At 34.5% G+C, this 25,126-nt stretch overlaps 2 protein-coding genes across 2 annotated transcripts; both read left to right on the top strand.

Moving 5' to 3' along the window:
* Positions 1–2,211: 2,211 nt before the first annotated feature.
* Positions 2,212–11,422, top strand: LOC145567289 (protein IQ-DOMAIN 30-like). Its single transcript, XM_081626552.1, has 7 exons — positions 2,212–2,428; positions 5,878–5,992; positions 7,457–7,762; positions 8,073–8,273; positions 9,251–9,325; positions 9,558–10,740; positions 11,186–11,422. The coding sequence occupies exons 2-7, from the start codon at positions 5,909–5,911 to the stop codon at positions 11,215–11,217; spliced, it is 1,881 nt and encodes a 626-aa protein (XP_081482678.1). The 5' UTR covers positions 2,212–2,428; positions 5,878–5,908; the 3' UTR covers positions 11,218–11,422.
* A 2,142-nt stretch (positions 11,423–13,564) lies between these two features.
* On the top strand, positions 13,565–16,116 carry LOC145567290 (uncharacterized). The gene is made up of 6 exons (XM_081626553.1): positions 13,565–13,716; positions 13,902–14,007; positions 14,616–14,976; positions 15,057–15,522; positions 15,636–15,691; positions 15,806–16,116. Exons 1-6 carry the CDS (start codon positions 13,674–13,676, stop codon positions 15,848–15,850), a joined length of 1,077 nt encoding a protein of 358 aa, XP_081482679.1. The 5' UTR covers positions 13,565–13,673; the 3' UTR covers positions 15,851–16,116.
* The last annotated feature ends 9,010 nt before the right edge of the window (positions 16,117–25,126 follow it).

Genomic DNA, 25,126 nt, shown 5'->3' with positions numbered 1-25,126 from the left:
CGCAACATCTATAACTAATGTATATTACTATTTCACCTAATTATTATTAAAATTTAGTTTAAATATGTTCATAATGATCCGAGACATCGCTCGAGTTAAAAACTAGTTCTAAGCTCAAAATAAAATAATTATGTCCGGCAAATAGGGACTAGATTGTCCTATTATTTGAATTTATACTTCTTTGAACTTAAATATCTAAAACATCTCTTCTTTTTCCTCCTTTTCTCCTCCAAGGTTTAATATTTTTTTGTCGTTACCATTCTGGGCATTCTCCTTGTTTTTCTTTAATTTTTATTGTTAATTTAAATAAATTTATACGAGTAGTGTCTAGATGTACCAGTCTTCTGTGATGGATGAAGTTGTCAGTTTTTGGTGTAGTTGTTCGTTCCTCTTAGGGAATTATTGTGGATAAGGGTTTAATAAAAAAAAATCTATCTTCTTCTGCATGCCCTATGATTGATTTGTTGGTAAAGAATTGTGCGGGATTACAAAGATCATCAAGTTTCCAAATACGTTCAAAAGAATCAGATGAAATTCATCTGCTTGGCTACACAGAATCATTAGATCGTCTTTCCGAAAAGGTTGTATATTCCAACGATATGTGCAAGGGATGTACCACAGTGCAAAATCTATTAAAGGCTTCAATGAAGAAAACTTTTGTTTGTTTTGTTTTTATGTACGTATTTGATAAATATAGATTTCAGTTGTAGATATTGTATGACTTTTTATTATTGAATTGATTATTTTTTTAAAAAAATGTTGTCGAAAATAGCACCGGACTTGTATATACTACATCTGTTTCATATTATTTGCAACGATTTGACATAAAAGAGGTAATATAATACTATAATTACATATGCACTAACCAAACTTGAAATATGTAAAATTAGGCGAAGAGAACATAACTTAATTGATTTTGGACATATAAATAACTTTATTTTAGGATCTGGCCTGTATTAGACATTTAGACCAACTTTTACAAGAATTTGCTATAATAAAATGAACAAAACAACACATCCAATTATCCGTTGTATATAAATGTAGCACACAAGTGACACTTGAACACCGACATAATCACAACTATACATTTGAATAACATAATAACCATATAATGCATGCATTATATTGCAATTAAAAAAGCTAAAGGTTGAATAATTACAAGAAATACTAATAATTAGCAAGAAGAAGAAAGAAAATTAAGATTCCTTCATTGTCATTTGTCTCTTTCTAAGCACAAGTATGTGTTAAGAAAAAGGATATTAAAACTTGTATTTATCGCCTTCTTATTCTAATTAATTCCTCATATAGCAAGAGTTAAAGGGTTGTTCAACCAACTTCCAACATTGCTACGTTTCCCACTTTTTTCCCTCTTTTTTAGCACTTATGCTTCCTTTTCCAGCCTGGCTCTTCATTTACACTCAATTTTTCCTTTTAAGGGAGGGTAAATCTTAAATATAAATTTCTACAGTAAAAAAATAAACTGTTAAAAAACTTCATCTTTTTTTTGGATATAACATATTCATATTATTTAGGGTGTGTTCATTTGATTTCCACAACAAATCATATCTAAACTTAGAGTAAAATCTATTTACCTGACTTATTTAAATTAATTAGTGATTATAAAGGTGAATACTGAATTGAACATATCTTTATTAGATGTAATTAAACTTATTATAATTACAAAAAATGAAATCTAATGACTCTTATTAATCCTTATCAAAATTTATGTGTATTAAATTCTAGTACTAGAACTTATTGATTTTTTTACTACTCTTGGTTTTGTTTTGTTTTTTATTTTTTATTTTTTATTTGTAAAAAACATACTCAATTATTACGGTGTACTCCATAGTATAGGATATTATTAGATTTTCTTGACTTATACGTAGTATATGGAATACTTTACTTTATAAAAATCAAAATTTTATTAATTTTACATATTAATAAGATATTAATAGTTGAATGTATGCCACTGACAATTGGAAAAATAAATATTTTTATACGAAGTATTAAAAATTAAAAGAGGGAAAATAATTATGGAGAAATTAAACCTGGAGGGCAAAATTGTCATTTTTGTTTTAAAGCCAAAGAATCCCCACACTCCCTTATTTCTGAAGCAAACTTCAAATTTGTCAGTTCCAATAAATAAACTTCTCCAACTCCATATCACAGCCGTTTATTTTCATCACAGTATCAAATGACCTCCATCGAACGGCTGAATCCAACGAGCTTACGTCATATTACCATGAACCCGCCCATACCATATTAGACCCTCTTTCATTGCCATTAATATTTATTTATTTTTGTCTGCAAAAACAAAAAAAAAAAAATTAAAAAAAAAATTAAAATTTTTGGAGGGTATATTTCAGTGTTTCAGTACAGAGTAGCAGTAGTAATGATCTGCTACATCACCTTCGCTTAAACTCCCAAGGTCTGTTTTCATGGTTTATTTTCTCTCTCCTCTATTTTATTTTTTGCTAAAGCATGTAAATTTTTTGAAAAGATGGGATTTTTTTTTTGTTTTTCAGTTTAGTTTATTGGGGGTGTTTTGCTAGATTTTGTGGGTTTTGGTATCTGCATTTGTTTGGTAACTTATAGATCTGAATGTGGGTAATTGCTAATTAAAGTTAATTAAGTGTTTTAAATTATGGAAACTGTAGGTTTTGTTCATATTTTCATTTATTTGCTTGTTTTAAGGTAATTTGTTGAATGTCGGTGCTTACTCGTTAGTAGATCTTTACTTTGGTTTTGTTACTGGGTTATTGTTTTTGGTTGGTAATGTTTGTATTTTTATATTTTGATGTTTTTAGGTTTTGTTGGTTGTTAGGGAATATTGGGGGGAAATGAGGAAAAGGGTTTGAAAAAAATGGTTTTTTTTTGAAAATTTTATTTTGGGAAATAGAGAGTTTTGTTTGTTTGAGGTAATTATAATGTGCTTAATAGTTGAATAGGTCACCATTATAATTTTTTTAAAGGATGTTGCGGCATTTCAGGGAGATTTCTTTAACCTAGTTGTTATAAGGCCAATGGCTCTATGCTTGATAGTGAATTAGTGATCTGATATTCCGGGGGCATACAACTAGATTAATTTAACGTCGGTGAAGCGTATTGTCGTTCAATTGTACTTGGTTGGGATATGAAGTTTGTATGCATTACGGAATATGGAGTATGTTATTTGTGGATTTTGTATAAGAGGTTTAGGATGGACTGGGTATGTACAAGTCTTGGTAACCTTCCATTATGGATGTTGATTGGCTATGGCTGAAGAAGGATTATGATTACTGCCTATTTTATTGGGTTTAGAATGTCTCCACATCACGTTTGGGCTGCTTGAGGGCTAGATCAACATAGGATGAGTACACCATATAGGCATATAGCAGCAAGTCGAGTAATTCACTAGACTTGTATGCACAGCCAAGGGCTTCTAGATTTTCTTTTTCGACTAGGGACATAATCCATTTTGTTATTTGCTTTACGACAATGTAGATATTGGACTTGATTTGCAGGAGACCTGTAGTTGTGTATTGAGTGATTTTGGTGAAGACAACCCATGTCATTCTAAGCTTAAAAGGATTTACAGTTTGTTAATTCCAAGCATTTCTTCCCTGGCACAGAAAGGAGGTTGAATAGGAAAGAGATGCAAATGCTAATATCCATTTCATTGAAAATGATTATCTAGGAAAATCAAAGGAGCATATAGTTGCTAAATGTATAAGGAGGCAAAAATGTACATCTATCACACAGTATAAAATGGCACTCTAATGGTTCTTTTGTATGACAAAGAACAACCCAATATATATCTTGCTGACAGGTCAGATATTCACAAGCTTACTTCTAACCAGTAAAGGGTAATTAAAGATTTAAAGAGACTATTAAAGGGCTGTTTCTGAGGATGTTGTGGATTTATTTATTTTATTTTTCGTACATAAAGACAATGTACATAGTATGACGGCACATATTTATTTCAAACTTAAGAAAGATGACTAGTGAATAAGGATCTTTACAGAAACCTGATTCAATAAGGGCTTATCTTCAGGGATGGGTGATGCCATATTGTTGAGTTTGCTGGTTGGAGCTAGGTTTAGATGCCTTGGTATGGTTGATTTTCTTTGCCATATAATACTTGGAGACGCCTTTAGAAGCTAGTTGCTATGTGTGCATGTGCAACATTGGGTTTATAAGTTGTCCTTTTTTCTGGTTGTTAGTGTTGAGTTTCGTACTTCCAAATTTTCTCTGATGTTAAAAGTGGTTAAAATCTTATAGAGTTATTGAAGAAATTGATGGTGGAGTATTGAAGAAATTGATATGGTTGGTCCTATCTGCAAGGAATTGAAAGATCATGTTAATTGCATTGAGGATTTGTGTCTGAGGGTAGTTTTATTTTGCTTGGATACATATTCATTTTGCTCGAATAGTTGACTTTGATGATAAATGAGATAAAAGTTGAAAGAGAAGGACTTTGGTTAGGATAGGTAATTGTATCATTTTATGTTCAGCATAAAGTACGAATCAATCAACTTTTTTCTTGCATGTAGAAGGAAGTAGTAATGCTGATCGCATTGCTATCACAGCCTTTTAAACGAACCTTAAGGTTGATTTTTTTTCCTTGGTTAGAAGCACGCAAATCTTTTCGCTGTTTTTATTGTGCTTGTAATGTCGGTTGTTATACACTTCAAAGCAAACTCTCTTGTTGGATAATCCATCTTGTGCATAGAGCTACCTACAGTAAGTTTTAGTAGCACTGATATTCCATCATGTTCAATTGACCAATCATACCTAGAAAATATTACTTCATCATTTCTTAGGATATGCAGAACTAGGTTTGTGACCCTTAGCAAATGCAAGCCTTTGTTACTTGTGGAATTGCAGGTTTGCAACATTACAATTAGGGACTTATGGTATCAGTGCCTTTGATCATGAAAATTAAAGTAGAAAAGGGATAAATGACAAGAACTTTCACCACTTTTTAGAAAATTACTTCGATTTTTTATCTACTGATTCTGAGCTTCAATCAGTTCAATGCTTGGCTTATGTAATGAAAGTGAAATGATCAATAGTGGTTTGTACAATGAGAGGTATATTCAATTAAGGTCTTTTTCTGTAAAACTATTTGACATGCTGACATCAACGGACATACAGCTGTTCGTGATTTTATATTCAATTAGATCAAGCTGCTTCTGGTATCCCCTGTGGTGTTCATTAAAATTTATTGAAAATGCATGTTGATATTTTAGGGGGTAGCTTGCACAGTGAAAATTCAACTTACTAGCTGAATACATGGTATAGCTTAGCTTTGCTGCTTTGACAATTTATTGTCTTATCCATGTCGGAAAATGTACTTTCAGACATGAGGTTGGATTTCTTATCCTACACTCCAGGTTTCATCCAGACACCGGACACTTCAATAATCCTGAATCACATATCCATACAAAGGAAAGATAAAATGATATGAGGAAAAAAGATGTGAAAATTTGCGAGAAGTTGATATCTTAATTCATACAAAAATTAAGCTACTAAATTTAAAATTTGTTTATATGTATTTGTAACTTGACAAGCACATTGGAATGTCTTTAAAATCAGGTACTACATAGATGTTTTGTGAATCAGTGTGTCGCACTTGTGTCCAATTTTAGGACAGTGCTCATGTGATCAGAATTTTGAGCCTTAATGTGTTGAACACTTGGATATGTTACCTGTACCTAACATTCATGTTAGTGTCTGAGTAACACCTTATAAGTTTTGACTATTATAGTGCTCTTTAGTAAAGAAGAACAACTTTCACAATTAACTGCCATATATCATTTACTTTTTTCATTTGGTTAGCTCTATTTGCTCTTTGCCTCTAGATATTATGCGCTGAAGTGATATCTTGTGCTGAAGGTTTTGTTAAGTCAATTTTGGCCTCTCAACAATGGGGAAATCACCTGGAAAGTGGATAAAGACTGTAATTTTTGGGAAGAAACCATCCAAATCCAATTTTTCCAAGGGTAAAGAGGTACTTGCTGAAGACTTACTTGGTTATTACTCTGCTCTCTTAGATGTTTAACTTTTACTATATAACTACTATTACATACTATTAGTGCTTCAATGTAACTTCTGCAAAACTGTCTGGTAGGTACATTGCATTTTTAACACCTATGTTTTCATACTTTTCTGTTGTACTGTGTGATTAATTTAGATATTAATTCTTTTCGCTCTCTGGTATCATGTGCGTGGAAAACTAGAGAAGCTAAAAGTAATGCCTACATCATCAAGATGCACCCCTTCATCTTTTTTGGTGTTTTGTGATCTATAAACCTATTAGCACTTTTTGAGATCTAGGTGATTGTCTGGTAAATATGTGCCTTTTTTTGTCTAGGAGAAATTATGCTTGTTTTAAAAAAGTATTTCCTTTCCTTTTGTATATATTACATCTTAACTTTGAGTAGAAGCTTTTCTTTTTCCTATTTCACACGTAATTCATACACTCTATAGTGCTCTAATATGCTTTTATGGAGTTTTGTGTCATTTTTTTTTTCTTTTCTTTGATACAGTCAACAGAATATTAAAATAGGATGTTCAGATCTGATACTCTGGTCTCTTAAAATATGTTTAGAAATAATAGAATATATTAAGTGGGATTTGTCACATTTGTGTATCTGACTGCTGGAGTAGAGTATATGTGTTATTGTGTGTTGGTGGCAATCGCCGTCTCTTCTCTGAGGATTATTTTTTTCAAATTGATAGTCTTCATGTGTTCTGCTCATTGACGCTGTAAAAATTTTCGACCTCAATATTCTACACGAAAAATAAAAACTTGTGTAATAGATTCATCGGATAATTACTTTGGCTTGGGCTGCATGTACTTAGAACCTTGTTTATTGTCTAGACCTCAAGGTTCTTTTTTTAAAATTTGGGTGGGATGAAGTCAAATGAATATTGTTATTAAGTCCTTAGTTGGTGATAAACCACACCATCACATATAATTCATCGGTTCTTTTTTTTTAATTGCAAAGTTGGGTTTTTCACGTTTGCCAATGTACATTTTATAAAATTAATATCTTTAATTATACTTTAGTAAAAATTATAAAGAAGTAATATACTAGGTATTTGAAAATATAAATTGGGACGAATCTAACAAGACCCCACATGTCTATTTTTTTTCCTAACATATAAATCACAAAAGATGGTCAAAAGAGTGCATGTAGTGTAAAATTTCAAACGTTGCAATTAAAAAAGAACGGAGGAAGTATAACTTTTACACAATAGAGTTTCAGAATCTTGTTTAGTTTTTCCTACATTAATATTATATATTTAGTTTTATGAGAAATTATTGCGGATTGCATCAATGAAGCACACTAGTGATTGTCAAAACTTAGTTTAGGATAAGCCTATTCTTACTTTTTTTAAAAATTTTTTTTATTAATTTATTTGTTTTTTCACCTTCTGATTATTTTTTTTTTTTTTTTTTACTGCTAAGAAATCCACCAACGAGAAAGAGGTGCATGTTCGTGTTAGGGCTCCTGAAACTGAATCAACTGATGATTATGCTAATCCTCCAGAGGTATCAAGTGCTGCTATAGATGCAGTTCATGTGGATGACCAAAATTTAAGCTCAGGGTACAAGGAGTCTTCTCTTGGCCAGCCAGATGGGGATATACCAGTATCTGGAGATCAATGCACTGATCCAAAACCAACAGAGGAAACAGATATGTTAACTGACGATGAGAGAATAGAGTTAGAAATGGCTGCAACTAAGACACAGGCTGCTTTTAGGGGCTATCTGGTAAGTTCTGCATCTGTAGTGACATGATAAATAAAAATATCATGTTTGTACTTATAAAAACTTTTTTATATGCATTCATACTTTCAGCTACTTGTATTAGATAATGATACATAAAAATAATACTCTAATAATTACTTCATAGTTATTAGTTTCTAGATGTTCTGGCTGATTGATTAAGCTTTCTATTTTCTGTTCGCATGTGTATGTTTGCATATGTCTTGGTCTATTTCTATGGTATATCAACTGTGCTTAATTTACCAGAATTTGTTGGTACTTGATAACTTTTTCTAATTTGAGCATATTTGTGAAGGCTCGACGTGCATTCAAGGCCCTGAAAGGCATTATAAGGCTTCAGGCTCTTATTCGTGGACATTTGGTGAGGAGACAAGCTGTTTCAACCTTGTATTGCATTATAGGAGTTGTCAAGCTTCAAGCGCTTGTTCGTGGATCAAAAATTAGGTGTTCTGATGCTGGCCTTGAAGTCCAAAAAGTCTGTATAGTGAAGCCTCTGGTAATTCCCTTAATGGTTATATAAGGTGTTTCTTTTTTTCTTGTCACAAAAAAAAAGGCGTTTCTTTTTCTGGTTACTTTATCTGGAGCTGTTAAAGAGGGAATCTTTGTATGAATTCACAGAGTTGCTTGATTTGCAGGACTATATTCCTTTTTTGAAAATTGCTTGATTTTGCATGCTTTGTTGACGTCAAAGTCTTGTGAAATTTCAAATTTAAAAATATATTTTTATCACCAATAATACTAAAAATTGGAAGTGGCAATGTGTTTGGACCATGTTGGTAATTGATGATTGGTTTAAGGGATTTAACATGCTTTTGCTGCTAATCTTGCCTTCTCATTTTTCTCTACTGATTCACACCTCTTATGAAATAACTTTATATGCGGATTGAATTTGTTGCATCCTTCAGGGTACTGGCACTAATTTTAATCATCATTTGGTTGTGATTTATTCTATAGTCATGTATTGTTGTAGACATGTAGTAGATTTGTCAGGGGCAAGTCCTGTAGCATTTTATAGCTGATACCAAATATTTCACTCTAAGATTGCATTCAGGAGCACTAGCATCTGGAACCATCTTAGTACCACCATCTTGAAGTGTTGACCCCATTCTAATTTTGATCTGCTTAGAATTTAAAAAAGGACTTCAAAGTTTGTCCCAAATTCTATTGGTTGCTCTGACCCTAGTTATTGGGAACTTTCTATTTAGACAAACAGTTTGAGCCAAGTATTATATATTTATATGGATGTGTGATTTATAGGCAGCCTAGTAAAATCTGGCTGGGATTGAACACATTAAATGATGAACTTTCTGTTGGGATCAGTTATATTCTTTAAAAATTTTCAGCTCACATGAAAGGCAGAGAGCTGTTTGATTTGTTTGATTTTTTAATAACTTTTTTTTTGCTAGTAGTGAAGGTTGCTTGTTTTGTTGCCAGTTTGCCACTTTCTTACTTCTACATACTGCTAATTTTCAGGATGGCAAAGTTGGGGTTCATGGAGACGTGTCTGCTGGCACCACAAGCTTGTCAGTGAATGCATTTACAAAAAAGGTAAGCTTTGTCTAAAAGATATAAAACTGTATTGACATACCAATATTCTCATAAACTTTGTCTAAAAGATATAAACATTATTCTTCTCAGTCAAATACATGTATCAATGTAAGTAAGGTAAAATGGAGGTAGGGGAGGAAATCAAAAATTTGAGATATTATTAGTGTTGAAGGTGAAATCTACAAAAATTTCATGGAATTAGTTTTTCTTATTTTTACTATTGTTCATACAGCTTCTAGCTCCATCACCTGCAGTGATGCCTCTGCGAGTCCAATATGATGTGACAGATTCAAATTCAGTCCAGAATTGGTTGGAAAGATGGTCAATATCCTGCCCATGGAAACCAGTCTCTCCCCCTAAGAAAGTCACTAACTCAAAGGTCCAGAAAAAGCAAGGGAACTCACTGGCCATTGATGGGGATACAGGTAGGCCCAAGCGCAGTGTTCGCAAGGTTCCTTCTCTTTATGATAATGTGTCAGCTCAGACCACCTCTGAAGTAGAGAAACCACGGCGAAATCTGAAGAAAGTTGTAAGCCAGCCAGCAGATTCTGTACAAGATAATCCGCAGTTCGAGCTTGAGAAGGTTAAACGCAGCCTTAGAAAAGTTCACAACCCTGTGTCTGAAAGCCCTGGTCAGCCTCAGACTGAGATAATTGAGAAGCCAGTTCAGAGCCAAGGGAAAGTAACTGCATCCATTGTACAGGCTCGGACAGAGGTAATTGAGAAGCCAGTTCAGAGCCAAGGGAAAGTAACTGCATCCATTGTACAGGCTCGGACAGAGGTAATTGAGAAGCCAGTTCAAAGCCAAGGGAAAGTAACTGCATCCATTGTACAGGAGGTTTCGGTTCCAAATGAGGTCAATGTTGTTCAGAATACCAAAGAAGAGACCAGCATGACTGTTAAGGAAGAGCCTATTGTTTATTCTAAGCCAGACGAAGAGGAGACAACTGAGGAGCCGTTAGAGACAAGTCAGTCTGCTGAATTCTCAAACGATGATGGAACCCTGGTCAAATCAGAGTCTTTTGAGAATGACAAGGATGAAAATTCTCCTGTGCCAAATGGTGTCTTGAAAACTAAGGAGGATTCTGCATCAAACGAAAATCAGAAATCCAATAGGAGGGCTTCTTTTCCAGCAAAACAGGAGCATGAGGATGGCTTGCAAAATACTCCGAAGCTTCCTAGCTATATGCAAGCAACCCAATCTGCCAAGGCAAAGTTAAGAGCACAGGGATCCCCTAAAATTGTACAAGATGAAGCTGAGAAAAACAATGCGACCAGACGTCATTCACTCCCATCTGCACCAAATGGGAAAGTCAGCTCAGTGTCACCAAGGACACAGAAACCGCTTCAAGGTAGTGGTGGAAAGAGTGGAAACAAAACTGAGAAATCTTTGTTATCTTCTAGAGATGGAAGTGGTAAGCCTTTCGAATTTTTACAAATTTTCTTTGTGTTGGGGTCTTAGATTATGTTTTTCCAATGAAGTGAGTTTCTCCTGAAACGTATTTTTTTTTTTTTTGAATAACCTGAAACATGTTATTGTTTCTTAGTACACTAAAACCCACACTCAAATGATATCAGGTTGGTCTGTGGGTATAATTAAAGTTTGTGCACTGGCAATACCACAATTTTAGAGCAAAATTTTTAAGAGTTCTTCGTTTTGCACCATTACCGCCTTGAGAATCTCTCTTTTAGATTTTCAAAGTATGTGTGTTTTTGTTTGGTGCCATGACTCAAGGTCAAAGTATCCATGTTTGACTGGTGATTTAGCCAATTTTCAATAATCTGCATTTATATTCCTAGAAGCATAAAACATGTGCATTGGTGCCTGTTTTGTAACTAGCATTTGTTTTGTGTTTTCAGCGAAGTCTGGCCAAGCACAATGGCGAAGGTGATGGCATTGCAGACATGACTCAGGTTCAATCATGGTCAAGGTTAAAGTTTCTTTGCAGTTTGTGATGTGGCCCTTAGTTATGTTGTTATTTAGGTTAAGAACTTACTGGGACTTACTAATATATTTGGTGTGGATACCATAGCAGCTTTCTTGTGTAAGTTGGGTGCCTTTTGAGTGAATGTAAATTGCAGGCTTCACTGTTTTCATTCTGCCTAAGTAAATTTAGCTTTATGAACTATGTTGTCTTGTCTTATTGTGGAATTTGCAGTATTAAGGTTGTGTATAGTCTATACTCTTTCGAGTTCGTTCTTCCTCCGTATTTTTTTTTTCTAGTTTGTTCATTCTGATTGTTTGTGGTTAATTATGCTTGAAATGAAATCTACGAGCTGTATTAAACAAAGGATGTAGTTGCATATTTGCCTACATATGGTCATTACCTGAAATAGCAAACTGCGTGTCCTCATCTTTATGTACATGTCTAAATTCATTTTATAATATTAAATAAAACTAGTTTTTTGCCTGAGCAATACTCTGATATTCACAAGAAAAAAAAAAAAATTTATTTTTAAAAATTACTATAAGTTTGAGAAGTATCTATATATATGTCATCAAATTATTATAGATTAGATATGGTAACGTAGAGTACTTATCTCTAATTTTAGTTTCTTGACATCTTATGAATTTAAAATTGAGTTAAAATCCTTTTTTAGAATAGAAGACGTACAATACATTTTATATATTAACGATTAAAGATTCAAGGGAATATACAAAAAAATATTTTATTTATTTAATTTGTTATTGTTTTTAGGTTGCATAATTTATTTTTTTTATTTTTTACCAGCTACGTTGTTAATTTTCATGAACAAAAAAAAGAAAAAAAAAAGTTTTTGGCGGGAAATTTTTTAATACAAACGCGACACGTGTACTTTAGGAATGGGGAGGGCTAAGGATTACTTTAGTATATTAGTATTGATAAATCAAATATATTATGTAAATAGCGAATAAGTCAAAGTGATGCAATTATTAAAAAAAAATGGACTGGGTAATAGGTAATTTCTTTCTTGCGTAAAAAGCGGTAGAACAATATTAGCATTTCGTCCATTTGTTCTAGTGTTCTAGTCGATTACGCTCTAACATTATCCCTTTCCAAATCTTTCACTCTTTTAATCACAATCCTAGCTTTTTCATGTGCTCACAATTCACTCTTTGCTCACTTCCCCCATTCCAAGCACATGCACCACCATTTGAAAGTGGTTACTTCATTTATTAAAAATCATATGGAATTTGGTACTCAATTATTTAAAACATTGTCACGTTTACTATATAATAATATTTGCTAAATCAAAAATCATCTAACATAGCTATGTGTCTATGTCCATGACATAAAATCTTGCGTGGTACAATGCCACCACCTAGATGAAAATAAAAACTAACGTACAATGCCATATTTGCATGTTTTAAAAATTGTTGAAATTCTAGGCATGGTAGCCTGATGCTGGTCAAGGGTGGTGGTTAGTGGCAAGCCGCAAACTATTACACTGTGTTTTGATAAAAAAAAAAGGAGGAAGGAAAAGAAGGGGAGGGAGGAGAAGAGGAGGGGAGGGAAGAATGTTGAATTTTCCTTCCAAACCTCTCCATTGTTGGAGGGATCAATTTCCAACAATTTAATCCCTCCATTTTTCTCCCCTCCAATTCCCTTCCTTCCTCATTTGTTATCCAAATGAAAGATATTCCATCTCTCTATTTCCCTTTCCTTCCTTTCTCTCCATTTCCTTCAATCCAAACACACCGTTAGTGTTGGTCAATTGGTTATGGTGTGGTCTCGAGAAAAATAATAGGATAGTGTTAGATAGTTTCTGACAAATAATACAGAGTATTGCTCATTTATTTATTTATTTTTTTGAGGTAGTATTGCTCATTTAAAATCTAGGATTTCTCTCAAAAAAAATCTAGAACTAAAAATCCAATCCATAATTCTGGAGTCTGGACCAAACCAATTTTTGATCCTTATTCAGTTATTTGTTGCAGTCAACATATTGCAGAAACAAGTACCATGCATATTATTTTCCCCATAAATTAAGGATTTTCTAAATTTGAATTTCGAATCCTAAAAAAATAAAAAGAAGAAGAGGAGCGTAAAAAAAGAATAACAAAAGAAATTGGGTCCCGCCAAAAATCCAACCGTTTAACATCATTAACTTCCTTCAATTTTCAGCTTTCAATCCAATCATCACATAACACGTCAGCAACAAGCTCAAAAAACCCATTTATTTTCGTTTAATTAATTAATTAAACTGTATAACGTTTAAGATTCAAAAATTAAAAAAAAAAAAACAAAAAAAGTGAGAAATTTTCCCGCTCAACTGAGATAAATAAACTGACGAAGTTTCTCTTTCTCTCCCACTCTATCATAAATTCTCTCTATCTTCTTTCTCTCTCTAAAAAACCTCTGCAATTATGGAAGAACCCCTCAAAATTCAACAATCTTCTGCTTCTGCTGGTAAGTTGTTATTCATTTTATCGAGTTCGATTTCAAGAATTCTTTATTTTTTTATTATACGGGCGTTTTAAGTTCATTTTTATTACCACTATTTATTACCGTCTACCAAACGAGTTACGAATGTTGTTTCCGAAGACTTAATCTGATTTTGTTTTGTTTCATTTTATGGGATTTCGGGAAAACAGCAAAATCGAAGCTTAGGTATCCGCTTCGTTCGGCTTCGAAATTGAAGGATCAAACTAACAAATCCCCTGAAATTGCTAATAATTCTTCCTCTGCTGCTTCCAAGAGGTAATCTTTACACTTATAATTCATATAATTGGGTAATTTTACAATATATTGATTGAAATTCAAGTCCAAATTTCATTAATTTGCTCACTTTACTTGAAATTAAATTTAGGTTTTCGAATATATGTGTTGTTGATAAGGAATTATCTCACGAGAACTGGTCAATGATTGTTATGGTGTGATTAGTTGTGTAGTTGCTGGTTATTAGCTTCTATGAATTGGTAATTTTTATTGTATCAGAATTCATGTCATTTACAGTTGTTTTTTCTGAATTTGTCCTGCCAAATTTAGAATTAATTGGAATATACGCATTTTGTTATACCATGTACAAATCTTTCGTAGAATTGTTCAATAAAGGGTACGTTAAAGCGTGTTGCTTACCCGAGTGCATAATAGAGGTTTTGTTATTATTTTGGAATTTGGGTCGGTCCAAATACTAGCAGACTAGCAGTACTATGATTCTATTTTGAAATTCTATGTTTTGGAGTAAATAAAATCATGGGACTTGTAATGCTGCTGAATTTTGTTGAAATTTGGCCATAAATGAGAAAAAGAAATGCTTTGGGTGTTTTGATATATTTTTTCCTGAATTGGTATGATGTCTTCTTTAGAGGGAGGACTACTAATACGAGCAAAAGCGTGAGTGTTCTTGAGCTTTCCGGCAAGAACTCGGAGAAAGCTGCCAAGCCACCGAGAAGGCTGTCAATTCCTGCAAAGTCATCTGTGAGCCCTCGGCAAAGAGCTGCTAGCAACATTACTCCAATCTCGGAAGCTAGGTCCAAGAGATTTGGTAATGGACCAGAAAGATGTGTGACACCACTGTCTGATGTTTCTAGATCATCAACCCGTAGGAAGTTTAATATCCTGTCATCTGCATCATACTGGCTGTCACAAATCAAGCTTTCTGAGTCTGCTGCTAAACACTCGATTTCACTCGGCTTCTTCAAGCTTGCCCTCGAGGCAGGATGTGAGGTATTACATCTTGGAGAATTGCAGTTGATATTGTGATTGGTGACTTGATTACTTTTTCTGATTTATATGTTCTTGTTCAGCCTATGCAGCGTCTGCGTGAGGAGCTAAAATCTTATGTGCAGAGGCACAACCTCGCCGAACGTGGAGAGACTGTCAGAAGTTTATTCGAGGGCTATGAAATCTCAGAAACCTTTGAACAATTGCAAGAATCTGTGACCTGCTCTCACGTGCCAGAAGATTCAACTAATGTCTCCGGTGAGGATGCTCAGAGCAACTCTTCAACAGCGGCAACCAAAAAGTTAAAACCAAAATCTCTAAACACTGATACTCAAGCTTCCTCAGCTAAAGCTTCTTCCAAGAAGGAAAATGTGCCAAGCATTGTCACAGTAATTAAGACTCGAGCATCAAATCGTGACCCTGCTAAGCCAAAATTAGTCACTGAAAGCGGGGGAAATAATATTAAGAAGAAAGTCCAAAAGCCAGGCAAGCAGGAGTCAAATGGAGAGAAAATCATGAAGCAGGATGAAAAACCAGTCTCTGAACAAGGTACATTACATCATTCTAGCAAATGCAATAGACGTATAATCTTGTATCATATTCGATATAACTGCAATCCAACTGATTTATGAGCTTAATATTGTTGTTCGTTTGTGTTCCAGTCGCGGCCAAAGCATTGGACATGGAAGAAACACTAGAGGAAAACAAAGAAAACATGGTATCAATATTTTCTGCCTAAACTCATCACTTAAAGCTAGCATTTTGTTTACTTTCTTTCTGTACATAGAAAATTACAAATTTGATCTCTTAACATTTTTCGCAAATTATGCAGGATGCTCCACATATGGGAGAGGTAAGCGCGACAGAAGTAAATTAGGTGTAATCAGCATCAAAAATGCTGAATATATGGTCATATAAGATGCAGTATTTGATGCTGTTAGTATTGGTTTGTCTTCATAGTTTTTAGTGGAGGGCTTTCCTGTTTGTAGAAAGGTTTAAACAAGCAGTTGTGGTGCAAGATACTCTTTTTCTTCTCCCATTTATTTGTATTTTTTCTACAGGTGGGCGTGAATCTTTGCAAATTTGTGTTTGTCTCTTATCATACAGTGATATGTTAATACTAGTATGTATTTTATCTTATCATTGGTCTTCCCTGCTCTAAAGGCTCTACATTGACTGTTGCCTTTTAAGGAGAATGGGGCAATCGTCATGAGACAGAAGGAGTAGTAATTAGCTTTGATTTTGTTGTGTTGCTCATCTAGGGTGTTTTGTTTCTATTATTCTTTTATACTTCATACAAAGGATTTTTTGAGATCATGATTTTTTGAGAGTGAGTAAAAAGATGTATATTGTGGCATACAAGTAAAAGATTAGAAGTCTTCAAAAAAGAAAAAAAAAGAAAAAGATTATAAAATGTGTCAAAATGAAAAGTGAGATCTCTAATTCCGTAGTATTTCCTTGTCTTGAATTACTTGCATCTGAAATCATCTCAAATTATCATAGCACTTCTATACAAGCCATGAAACCTTTATTATTTTTTATGATTAGTTCTCACCTATTTCTAAAAAAAAAATTAATTAATTTTTTATTTTATTTATTTTATTTATTTTTTTATTTTTTTATTTTTTTTAACTAAAAAATCCAGCGCTATAAAAAACGAGCTCTTTCCTAAAATAATGTTGGGAAAAACTCCAATTCCTTAAATACAACTTTTTTTTTCTTTTATTCCCTAAATACCGTTCACGTAAGCAAATTAAAAAAACCCGATTTTTTTTTTTACCGGTTCAGGGAGAAACCGCTACTTGAAGTGGCGGTTTTCAAAACTAAAAACCGCTACTTCAAGTAGCGGTTTTTAGAAGTGATAACCGCTACTTTAAGTAGCGGTTTTCTGCTGTATTAAAAATAAAAATAAAAAGCTAGCAACAATAATCTTTCAACAAACAAATAATCAAAATACAAAAACAGAGTTTACATAATCATAAATTCATAATACTCCAAGTTTGATAGTATTACTTAGAAGAAAACAAAATAGAACCAATTATGATTGATAAAACTCCAAATCAAACAAAAACAAAACTTACAAAAAAAAATAAAACTTAGTATATTTAGATCTGGATTACAGTTACAAAATGAATAAATTGAATAAACTAACAAGTGAATTGAATATATAGAAACGAAATTAGGCCTAAATTAACAATTGAATTGAAAAAATAAAAACGAAATTAGGCATAAACTATACTAACCCTCTATTATCCCTAATTTAAACATCAACAATCTCTAGCATCAAGCGCCACTCCGATGGCGGAATCAGGTGGGTTGAATAATTTTTTTGATTTTCTCCATGTTTGAGCAATGTGAGAATGAATGTCGTCATTGAGGAATTTTTTTTGCTTTTACTGGAAGCCAAAAGTGAGGAGGTGAGAGAATATAGTTTAACGTGATTTTTTTTTTTTTTTTTAATATTCAAAGCCCTAAAACCGATACTTCAAGTGGCGGTTTAGTAAGATAAAAACCGCTACTTCAAGTAACGGTTTATCTTTATAAACCGCTATTTCAAGTAGCGGTTTTCACATAAAACCTAAAAATAAAAAAATTACTTGAACCGGTGACGTGGACAGTATTGTGGAAATTTATAAAAAAGTGACTGTATTTATGGAATTGAATTTTTTGACAACATTATTTAGGAAATGGGCTCGCAAAAACTATCCAATAAAATACTTCATAATAGTGTCAAATCATTGCCCAGTCAAAGCATAGCGTGATTGATGTCTAATCTAAAATGGAGGGATGGATAGAAGTTTAGAATAGTTGACAATGTTTTGGTATTGGTACCCAACTACACAAAACTTATGATTTAATTACACGGTTACACCTACATAAATACCTTTGTGCCTCTCTCTAGACAAAAAAATTGAAATAATACAAATGACACAAGAAGAATATACATTAAAATAGTGATAACATGCACAAAATAATACTGCACCAAGTATTAATTCAGCATGTTTATATATGCCTGTTTATTTGCCTAATTATGATTACTTAATACTATCCGGAACATCGAAGAAATGGTAAAAACAAATAAAAAAATGATGGAACCCATTCACCTAACGTTATTATGTTATTATCACCAATTGGCCATATTTGCGCCTGACTTTAAAGAATGATGTAGTTGATGGCTTAGAAAAGTCATTGGTTTACGACTTTAAACAACTGGACTAGATTCCCTTCGATTCAAGTAATTGAATTAGATTTATTGTAATAATGCATTACAAAGCTGTTATAAACTAGTAATTCTTTCGTCCACTTTTAGTTGCAATACTTCTAAATTTACAGTATTCACATTCTTACATAGCTACACTCGACCCTAATTATTAATTTATATGTTTGGTAAAATATAGTCATGTAAGGTCATGTTAGATTCGTTCAGTTTATGTTTTTATAATATTTAATTTTTATATTTTTATACGTATCTAATTTTAAAGACACGAAGAAGTAAATTGTGCATCTGCAAACGTGAAATTTCAAGTGTTGCAATTAAAAGTGAACAGAGAAAGTATATATAGTATATATAGTAGGTATCGTGTAAATCTCTCTTTAAAGTCCACATACAACTAAAGTTTAGAATATGTTTTGAATATGTTTTGTACTCCGTATGATTTAATATGATGTTTAAACACTAAATTGCTCTATATATCAATATATGATGTAATTCTCATGTTGAAGTAAAATATTTATAAAGGTAATGATATATGTTGCCCTTAAAGCTACATGTACTTCGTATGTATTTCCTAAATTGGTACAATATTAATTAAGAAATATATGACAAAATAACATATATTTGGTGTAATTGTTAGATTTCGGGAAAACTCCTTGGGTTGGAGTGTGTACCATTGAATAATATATATAGTGTTACAATACTAGTCCTAATCTTGTTAGGAAACCTAGTACGATAAGAATACAAACTATATCACAAATATATACAAATATATCCTACTCTGCGACAAATATTATAATAATCCTATAATATCTATCACACCCCCGCAGTCGTAGCGGGAGGAGGGCGTACGCTAAGACTGGACCTAAATTCCAGAAATAAATCTCGTGGTAGGCCTTTGGTGAAAATGTCTGCAAACTGATATCTCGTAGGAACATGCAAAACCCGAACTTGTCCCAAAGCAACCTTTTCTCGAACAAAATGAATATCCATCTCCACATGTTTGGTGCGTTGGTGTTGTACTGGGTTGCCAGAAAGGTAGATAGCACTGACATTATCACAATAAACAATAGTAGCCTGCCGTAGAGGACAATGTAACTCAAGTAAAAGATTACGAAGCCAACAAGCCTCTGAGACAACATTTGCGACACCTCGATATTCCGCTTCTGCACTCGACTTAGACAAAGTATGCTGGCGCTTAGATGACCAAGACACGAGGTTGTCCCCAAGGAAACAACAATAGCCCGATGTGGAACGTCGGGTATCGGGACAACCTCCCCAGTCAGCGTCAGTGTAAGTTATAAGTCGATGAGAAACAGTCGGATATAAATGTAAGCCGTGATCAATGGTACCCTGAACATAACGCAGAATGCGTTTCAATGCCTCAAAGTGAGGTTCCCGAGGATCATGCATAAAAAGACACACCTGTTGTACCGCATAGGCAATATCCGGCCTAGTGAAAGTGAGGTACTGAAGAGCACCTGCTAAACTGCGATACAAAGTCGGATCCCGAAATGGTGGTCCTGCATCTGCACTAAGTTTTGACTTAGTGTCAACTGGAGTAGCTGCAGGTTTACATGAGCCCATACCTGCACGCTCTAAGATCTCCTGTGCATACTTTTCCTGTGAAAGTAGCAAATAAGAGGGAGTACGGGTTACCGCTATCCCTAAAAAATAACTCAACGGACCCAAATCAGTCATAGGGAACTCAGCTTGCAACTGAGATATGATCCCTGCACGCAACTTGTCAGATGAGGTAGTTAATATAATATCATCAACATATAGAAGCAAATATGCCATATCATCACCATGTCGAAAAGTAAACAGAGAGTTGTCACTCTGAGAGATGACAAACCCCAATTTGATGAGAAAATTTGCAAAGCGCTGGTACCAAGCTCTGGGAGCTTGTTTCAAACCATAGAGAGCCCTGCGAAGTCGACAAACATGAGTGGGTGCTTTATGATCAATAAAACCCGGAGGTTGGTGCATATAAACAGTTTCCTGCAAGTCACCATGTAAAAATGCATTTTTGACATCTAATTGATGTATTGACCACTTTTTAGCCATAGCTAAACTGAGAACAGTGCGAATAGTGGCCGGTTTAACTACCGGACTGAAAGTCTCATCACAATCTACACCAATTTCCTGCGACCTGCCATCACATACAAGACGAGCTTTGTGCCTCTCAAGGTCACCATTAGACTTGTATTTATGCTTAAAGAGCCACATACAATTAACAACATTCACCCCCGCAGGCCTAGGCACTAATTCCCATGTCCCTGTTTTAATTAAAGCACTATATTCATCATTCATCGCCGCATTCCAATTATGATCATTTAAAGCTTGTTTATAGGACTTTGGAAGTGTTGATTTATGATGATGGGGACCCGATGGTTGAACGGTGAGGTTACAATATTTCGGGTTTGGCTTAAAAATTCCCCGTTGACTACGGGTGACTCGGGGAGAGGGAGGTGGAGGCCGAGTGGGTTGAATGGGTGGTACGCCACGCAAAGGAGGTGGTGTTTATGTGGTGGGGCTGCTGGCCGAAAAGTATGTTGGCAGAGGGGTACGCAGCCCACCCGCGGCTGGTGCTGGGCTGCCGCAGCCATGCCGCGGAGTGGACTGCTGGGTGGGAGTGTGGCAGTTCTGCTGGGGTGGGCTCGTAAGAGGGAGCTGGGCTGATCTGTGAGCTGGGCTGACAGGAGAGCTGGGCGGGGAGTCGTGTGGGCTTGGAGTTGCAACTTGTGAGCTTTGTGGGCTGACAGGAGGTGCAAGAGGGCCTTGGATGTGTGGGCTGCTGTGATGGGTTGGAGGAGATAGTGGGCGTTGCATTTGTTGTGGAGTAAGAATGGTAGGATGCAACAAATGAGGTGAGGGTGAATCATCACCTAAAAAATCATATTCTTGGCTACGAAATTGAGCTAAATTTCGGAATGGGAAGGTCGCTTCATCAAAAGTGACATGACGCGATATGATTATTTTATTTGTGGTGAGATCAAGACACCTATACCCTCTATGGTCAATAGGATAACCCAAGAACACACACGGTGTTGATCGAGCAGCTAATTTATGTGGAGCTGTTGCAGACAAGTTAGGAAAACAGAGACACCCAAAGACACGAATATGATCATACGAAGGAGTTTTACCAAACAAGGCTAAAGCAGGAGTATTGTGTTTAAGGGCTTTTGTTGGCAAAATATTTAAGAGATAGGTGGCCGTTTCAAGAGCATAAAACCAATACGATGGGGGGAGAGACGCATGAAAGAGAATTGTACGCTTAATATTATTAAGTGTACGAATCATACGCTCGGCTTTGCCATTTTGTGAGGATGTGTGTGGACAAGAGAAGCGGAAAAGCATTCCATGGTCAATACATTTTTGCTTAAAAGGGTCATTATCAAATTCCCTACCATGATCACATTGAAAACATTTAATCTGACGTTCAAATTGGGTTTCAACATAATTTCGGAAATTAATAAATGATTTAAAAGCTTGAGATTTGTATTTTAGAGGGATAGTCCACACAAAATGAGTATGATCATCTAATAAAACTAAATAATATTTGTGGCCTTGAGAACTACGAATAGGGGATGTCCATAGATCGGCATGAATAATATCAAAAGCACAAACAGTAGTATTATTAGAATTGTCAAAGGGGAGGCGAGTATGTTTTCCTAATTGACATGAATTGCAAAAAGTGGAGTCATGCTCCTTATTACAATAAATATGATTTTTAGACTTAAGAAAGTTAAAAATTTGAGCTCCAGGATGTCCTAGACGGCTATGCCAAGTAGAAGGGGAGACAGCAGTGAGGGAGGTAGCTAGACAGGTTGACGGAGTGGACTTGGTGATTTTGACTGGATATAAATCTCCCGAGCTATCACATCTCGTTATTATTGTCCCCGTACGAAGATCCTTCACAGAAAAACCAAAAGGATCAAACTCAATAGACACGGAATTATCAGTGGTGAATTTACGAACTGAAATAAGGTTCTTTATGAGTTGAGGTGCTAGGAGGACATCACGTAAAATGAGAGGTGTTTTAGGATGTGGAATAGTGCCATGACCATAACCTGTTACTGGAATACGATGACCATTGCCAACTAAAATATGATTTTTAGTGCTTAAATTAAAAAGGGGCAAGAGATTACCAGCATTATTCGTCATGTGAGATGTGGCACCCGAATCCACGTACCATTGATTGTCGGGATTTGGAAGTGTCATTGTAGAGAAAGAGGATGCCAAGTCCGTAGGAGCCATGGGTTGCCCATAATGTGCTGTGTAGGCCTGCTGCTGTGGCTTGGGCTGACCAAGTATTGATTGTTGTTGCTGGACCGGAAAGGGAGCAGGAGGTCTGGCCCATGTGTTTTGCTGAGCCCATTGTTGGAAACTTGCCCATAATTGTTGCTGACTTGGGCCAGACGGATTTGAGGAGTTGGATTGGGCCGAGGTTTGTTGTTGGTGCTGCTGCTGGCCACCACGCCCTCTGCCTTTGGACTTTGGCTTGCCTCCCCGTCCTTTGCTGCCACGTCCTCCGCCACCACCGCCCCTGCCCTGCTGTTGTGGCGGCTGCTGCTGCTGGGCGGCTGCCGCGGCGGTGGTGTTGGCGTTGTTAGCTTGAGTAACAAATGCCTGACCGGAATTATCTTTTGCGGATTTGCGTGACTCCTCTAACAAAATTCTTGATCTTGCTTCATCAAATCCGGGAAGAGGTCGAATTTGAGTGATGGATTGAGCCACTCCATCGTACTCTGAGTCAATTAAACCTGCACAAAGACGTAATACCAATGTTCTTTCGGACACGGGTTGACCAACGTTGGCTAGTTGATCTTTGAGTTCCTTCAATTTCTGACAGTAGGAAGACACATCTGGAAAATTTTCAACAAAAAGATTGTTAAACTGGTTTTCAAGATAAATAGCACGGATTTCTCCATTGTCTTGAAAAATATTAGCGAGCCTATCCCAAGTTTCCTGTGCCGTAGCGTTCTTGTACAACACCGTGCTTCTTAAATCTGCAGAAATAGTATTGTAAATCCACTTTTTCACAATCGAGTCAAGGCGGTTCCACTGCGCCGTTGTGAGGTCCGTAGGACGAGAGGATTTAGGATCGATATGATCGATAACATTGCAAGAATGACAATGAATTTCAAAAAGTTCAACCCAACTACCATAGTTCCCTTTGTCACGATCAAGAATTTCTGGAACCTCATTCTTAATGTTGCTAACTGCATTAGCAGGGTGATAGTCATTAGATGGAGGAGGAGGTGGTGGGGTTGAGTTTTCATTATCTTTGGCCATTGAAAATTAAAACAAGAATAAAACTTGTTACTGGTCCTGACCAAAATATCTTGCGGCTAGGAGGTCAAAGAAACAATGATGGAGGTAATGGAATTACCACGTAGAGAGGTAGCGGAAGAGAAAGGATCTGATCTTTTTAGGAAATTAAAAAATTTGTGGAACCCTAAAAAAATCTAGGCTGTGATACCATGTTAGATTTCGGGAAAACTCCTTGGGTTGGAGTGTGTACCATTGAATAATATATATAGTGTTACAATACTAGTCCTAATCTTGTTAGGAAACCTAGTACGATAAGAATACAAACTATATCACAAATATATACAAATATATCCTACTCTGCGACAAATATTATAATAATCCTATAATATCTATCAATAATTAATGATCTATTTCATGTACTCCGTATTATTTTCACTTTTAGCTCTTTATTATATGTAGCCCCTCTCATTTTTCTATTAATAAATGCAAAAATGTAATTTAAATTAATTTGCATGAGTAAATTAATTTTCCAAACAATTTTTAATTTTTGCAACAATGTAAGAAGAGCGTCTTTTTAAATTTTTACAAATTTAATTATGTAAAAGTTAATGGATTAATTAATCACTGTCATATAAAATTAATGTTTTTCCAATTAAGATCATGTTATATTCATCTTATATCCTATAGATAAGGTCAAATAAGAGTTAATAATTTCATATAACACAAATTCAAAAAAATTAAGCTCTAATAAGAGTTTTAAGATCAGTTTACAATTAAAATAAGATTTAACAAATTTAAATAAGTTCCTAAATCAAATATATAAAAATTAGGTGAACACAAATATACAATGCATAAAGTTACTATCAACTTTGATGTCTTGTTGAGATGGGGTAATATGACATCTTAACGCTAAGATTTCTCACAAGACAAGTCGTTATTTATGTTGAATCTTCCACCCCACTCTTATAGTGTTGTACCTATGTGTTCCAAATTCTAACATCTTAAATGCAATGCCTTCTAAAATGACCATTTTTAAAATAAAAAAAAAAATAATAAAAAATGCAACATTTCTTTTTAATGAGAACTAGAAATTTTTCAAGCATGATGATATTTTTAAAAATAAATAGTAATTATAATATAGAACTCTCCAGGGAAATATAACTCAATATTCCATCATAATATTAACAACAATAATAAAAATAATAAGTACTCCGTACTCTATAATAAAATTTCTAGAAAAATTAATGGTTCTAAAAAAAATAAAGTAGAGTTTAAATACGTAAAAAAATAATTAAAAAAATGGAGTAATATATTAGTTAGAATCTATATATGGATTAAGTTATTTTTTTTATTTTTATTTTTTTTTACAGTGGAATCTTTAGAGATGTATGCAATAAAAAATAAAATAAACATGAGATATTGATGCTAATTTCGTTAGGATTGATTGACTTGGTCAAGTCAACACTTAATTGAAAGTAAGTTATGGTTTTCGATCTACGTTTACAATTCGACATACAATGCCGCGTAAATAATTGATTATCCACAAGTAGCCGAAAATGCCCTACTCTACCACCCAACTTAACACTATATATAATCTCAATACTCTCAATTATCCCCTCACTCAACTTCCAATCTATAATTTTTGTTTATACTTGTATTTAT

This window comes from Chenopodium album, chromosome 11 (genome assembly GCF_948465745.1).
Source record: "Chenopodium album chromosome 11, dcCheAlbu1.1, whole genome shotgun sequence".
NCBI lineage: Eukaryota > Viridiplantae > Streptophyta > Magnoliopsida > Caryophyllales > Amaranthaceae > Chenopodium > Chenopodium album.
This window is presented reverse-complemented; position numbering and strand designations above follow the sequence as displayed.

Coding starts and splice junctions, on each gene's coding strand:
- LOC145567289 (XM_081626552.1), top strand. CDS start 5,909: ATGGGGAAATCACCTGGAAAGTGGATAAAGACTGTAATTTTTGGGAAG. Junction 9,326..9,557: donor TGAATGCATTTACAAAAAAG/GTAAGCTTTGTC, acceptor TTGTTCATACAG/CTTCTAGCTCCATCACCTGC. Junction 10,741..11,185: donor ATCTTCTAGAGATGGAAGTG/GTAAGCCTTTCG, acceptor TTGTGTTTTCAG/CGAAGTCTGGCCAAGCACAA.
- LOC145567290 (XM_081626553.1), top strand. CDS start 13,674: ATGGAAGAACCCCTCAAAATTCAACAATCTTCTGCTTCTGCTG. Junction 14,977..15,056: donor CCCTCGAGGCAGGATGTGAG/GTATTACATCTT, acceptor GTTCTTGTTCAG/CCTATGCAGCGTCTGCGTGA. Junction 15,523..15,635: donor AAAACCAGTCTCTGAACAAG/GTACATTACATC, acceptor TTTGTGTTCCAG/TCGCGGCCAAAGCATTGGAC.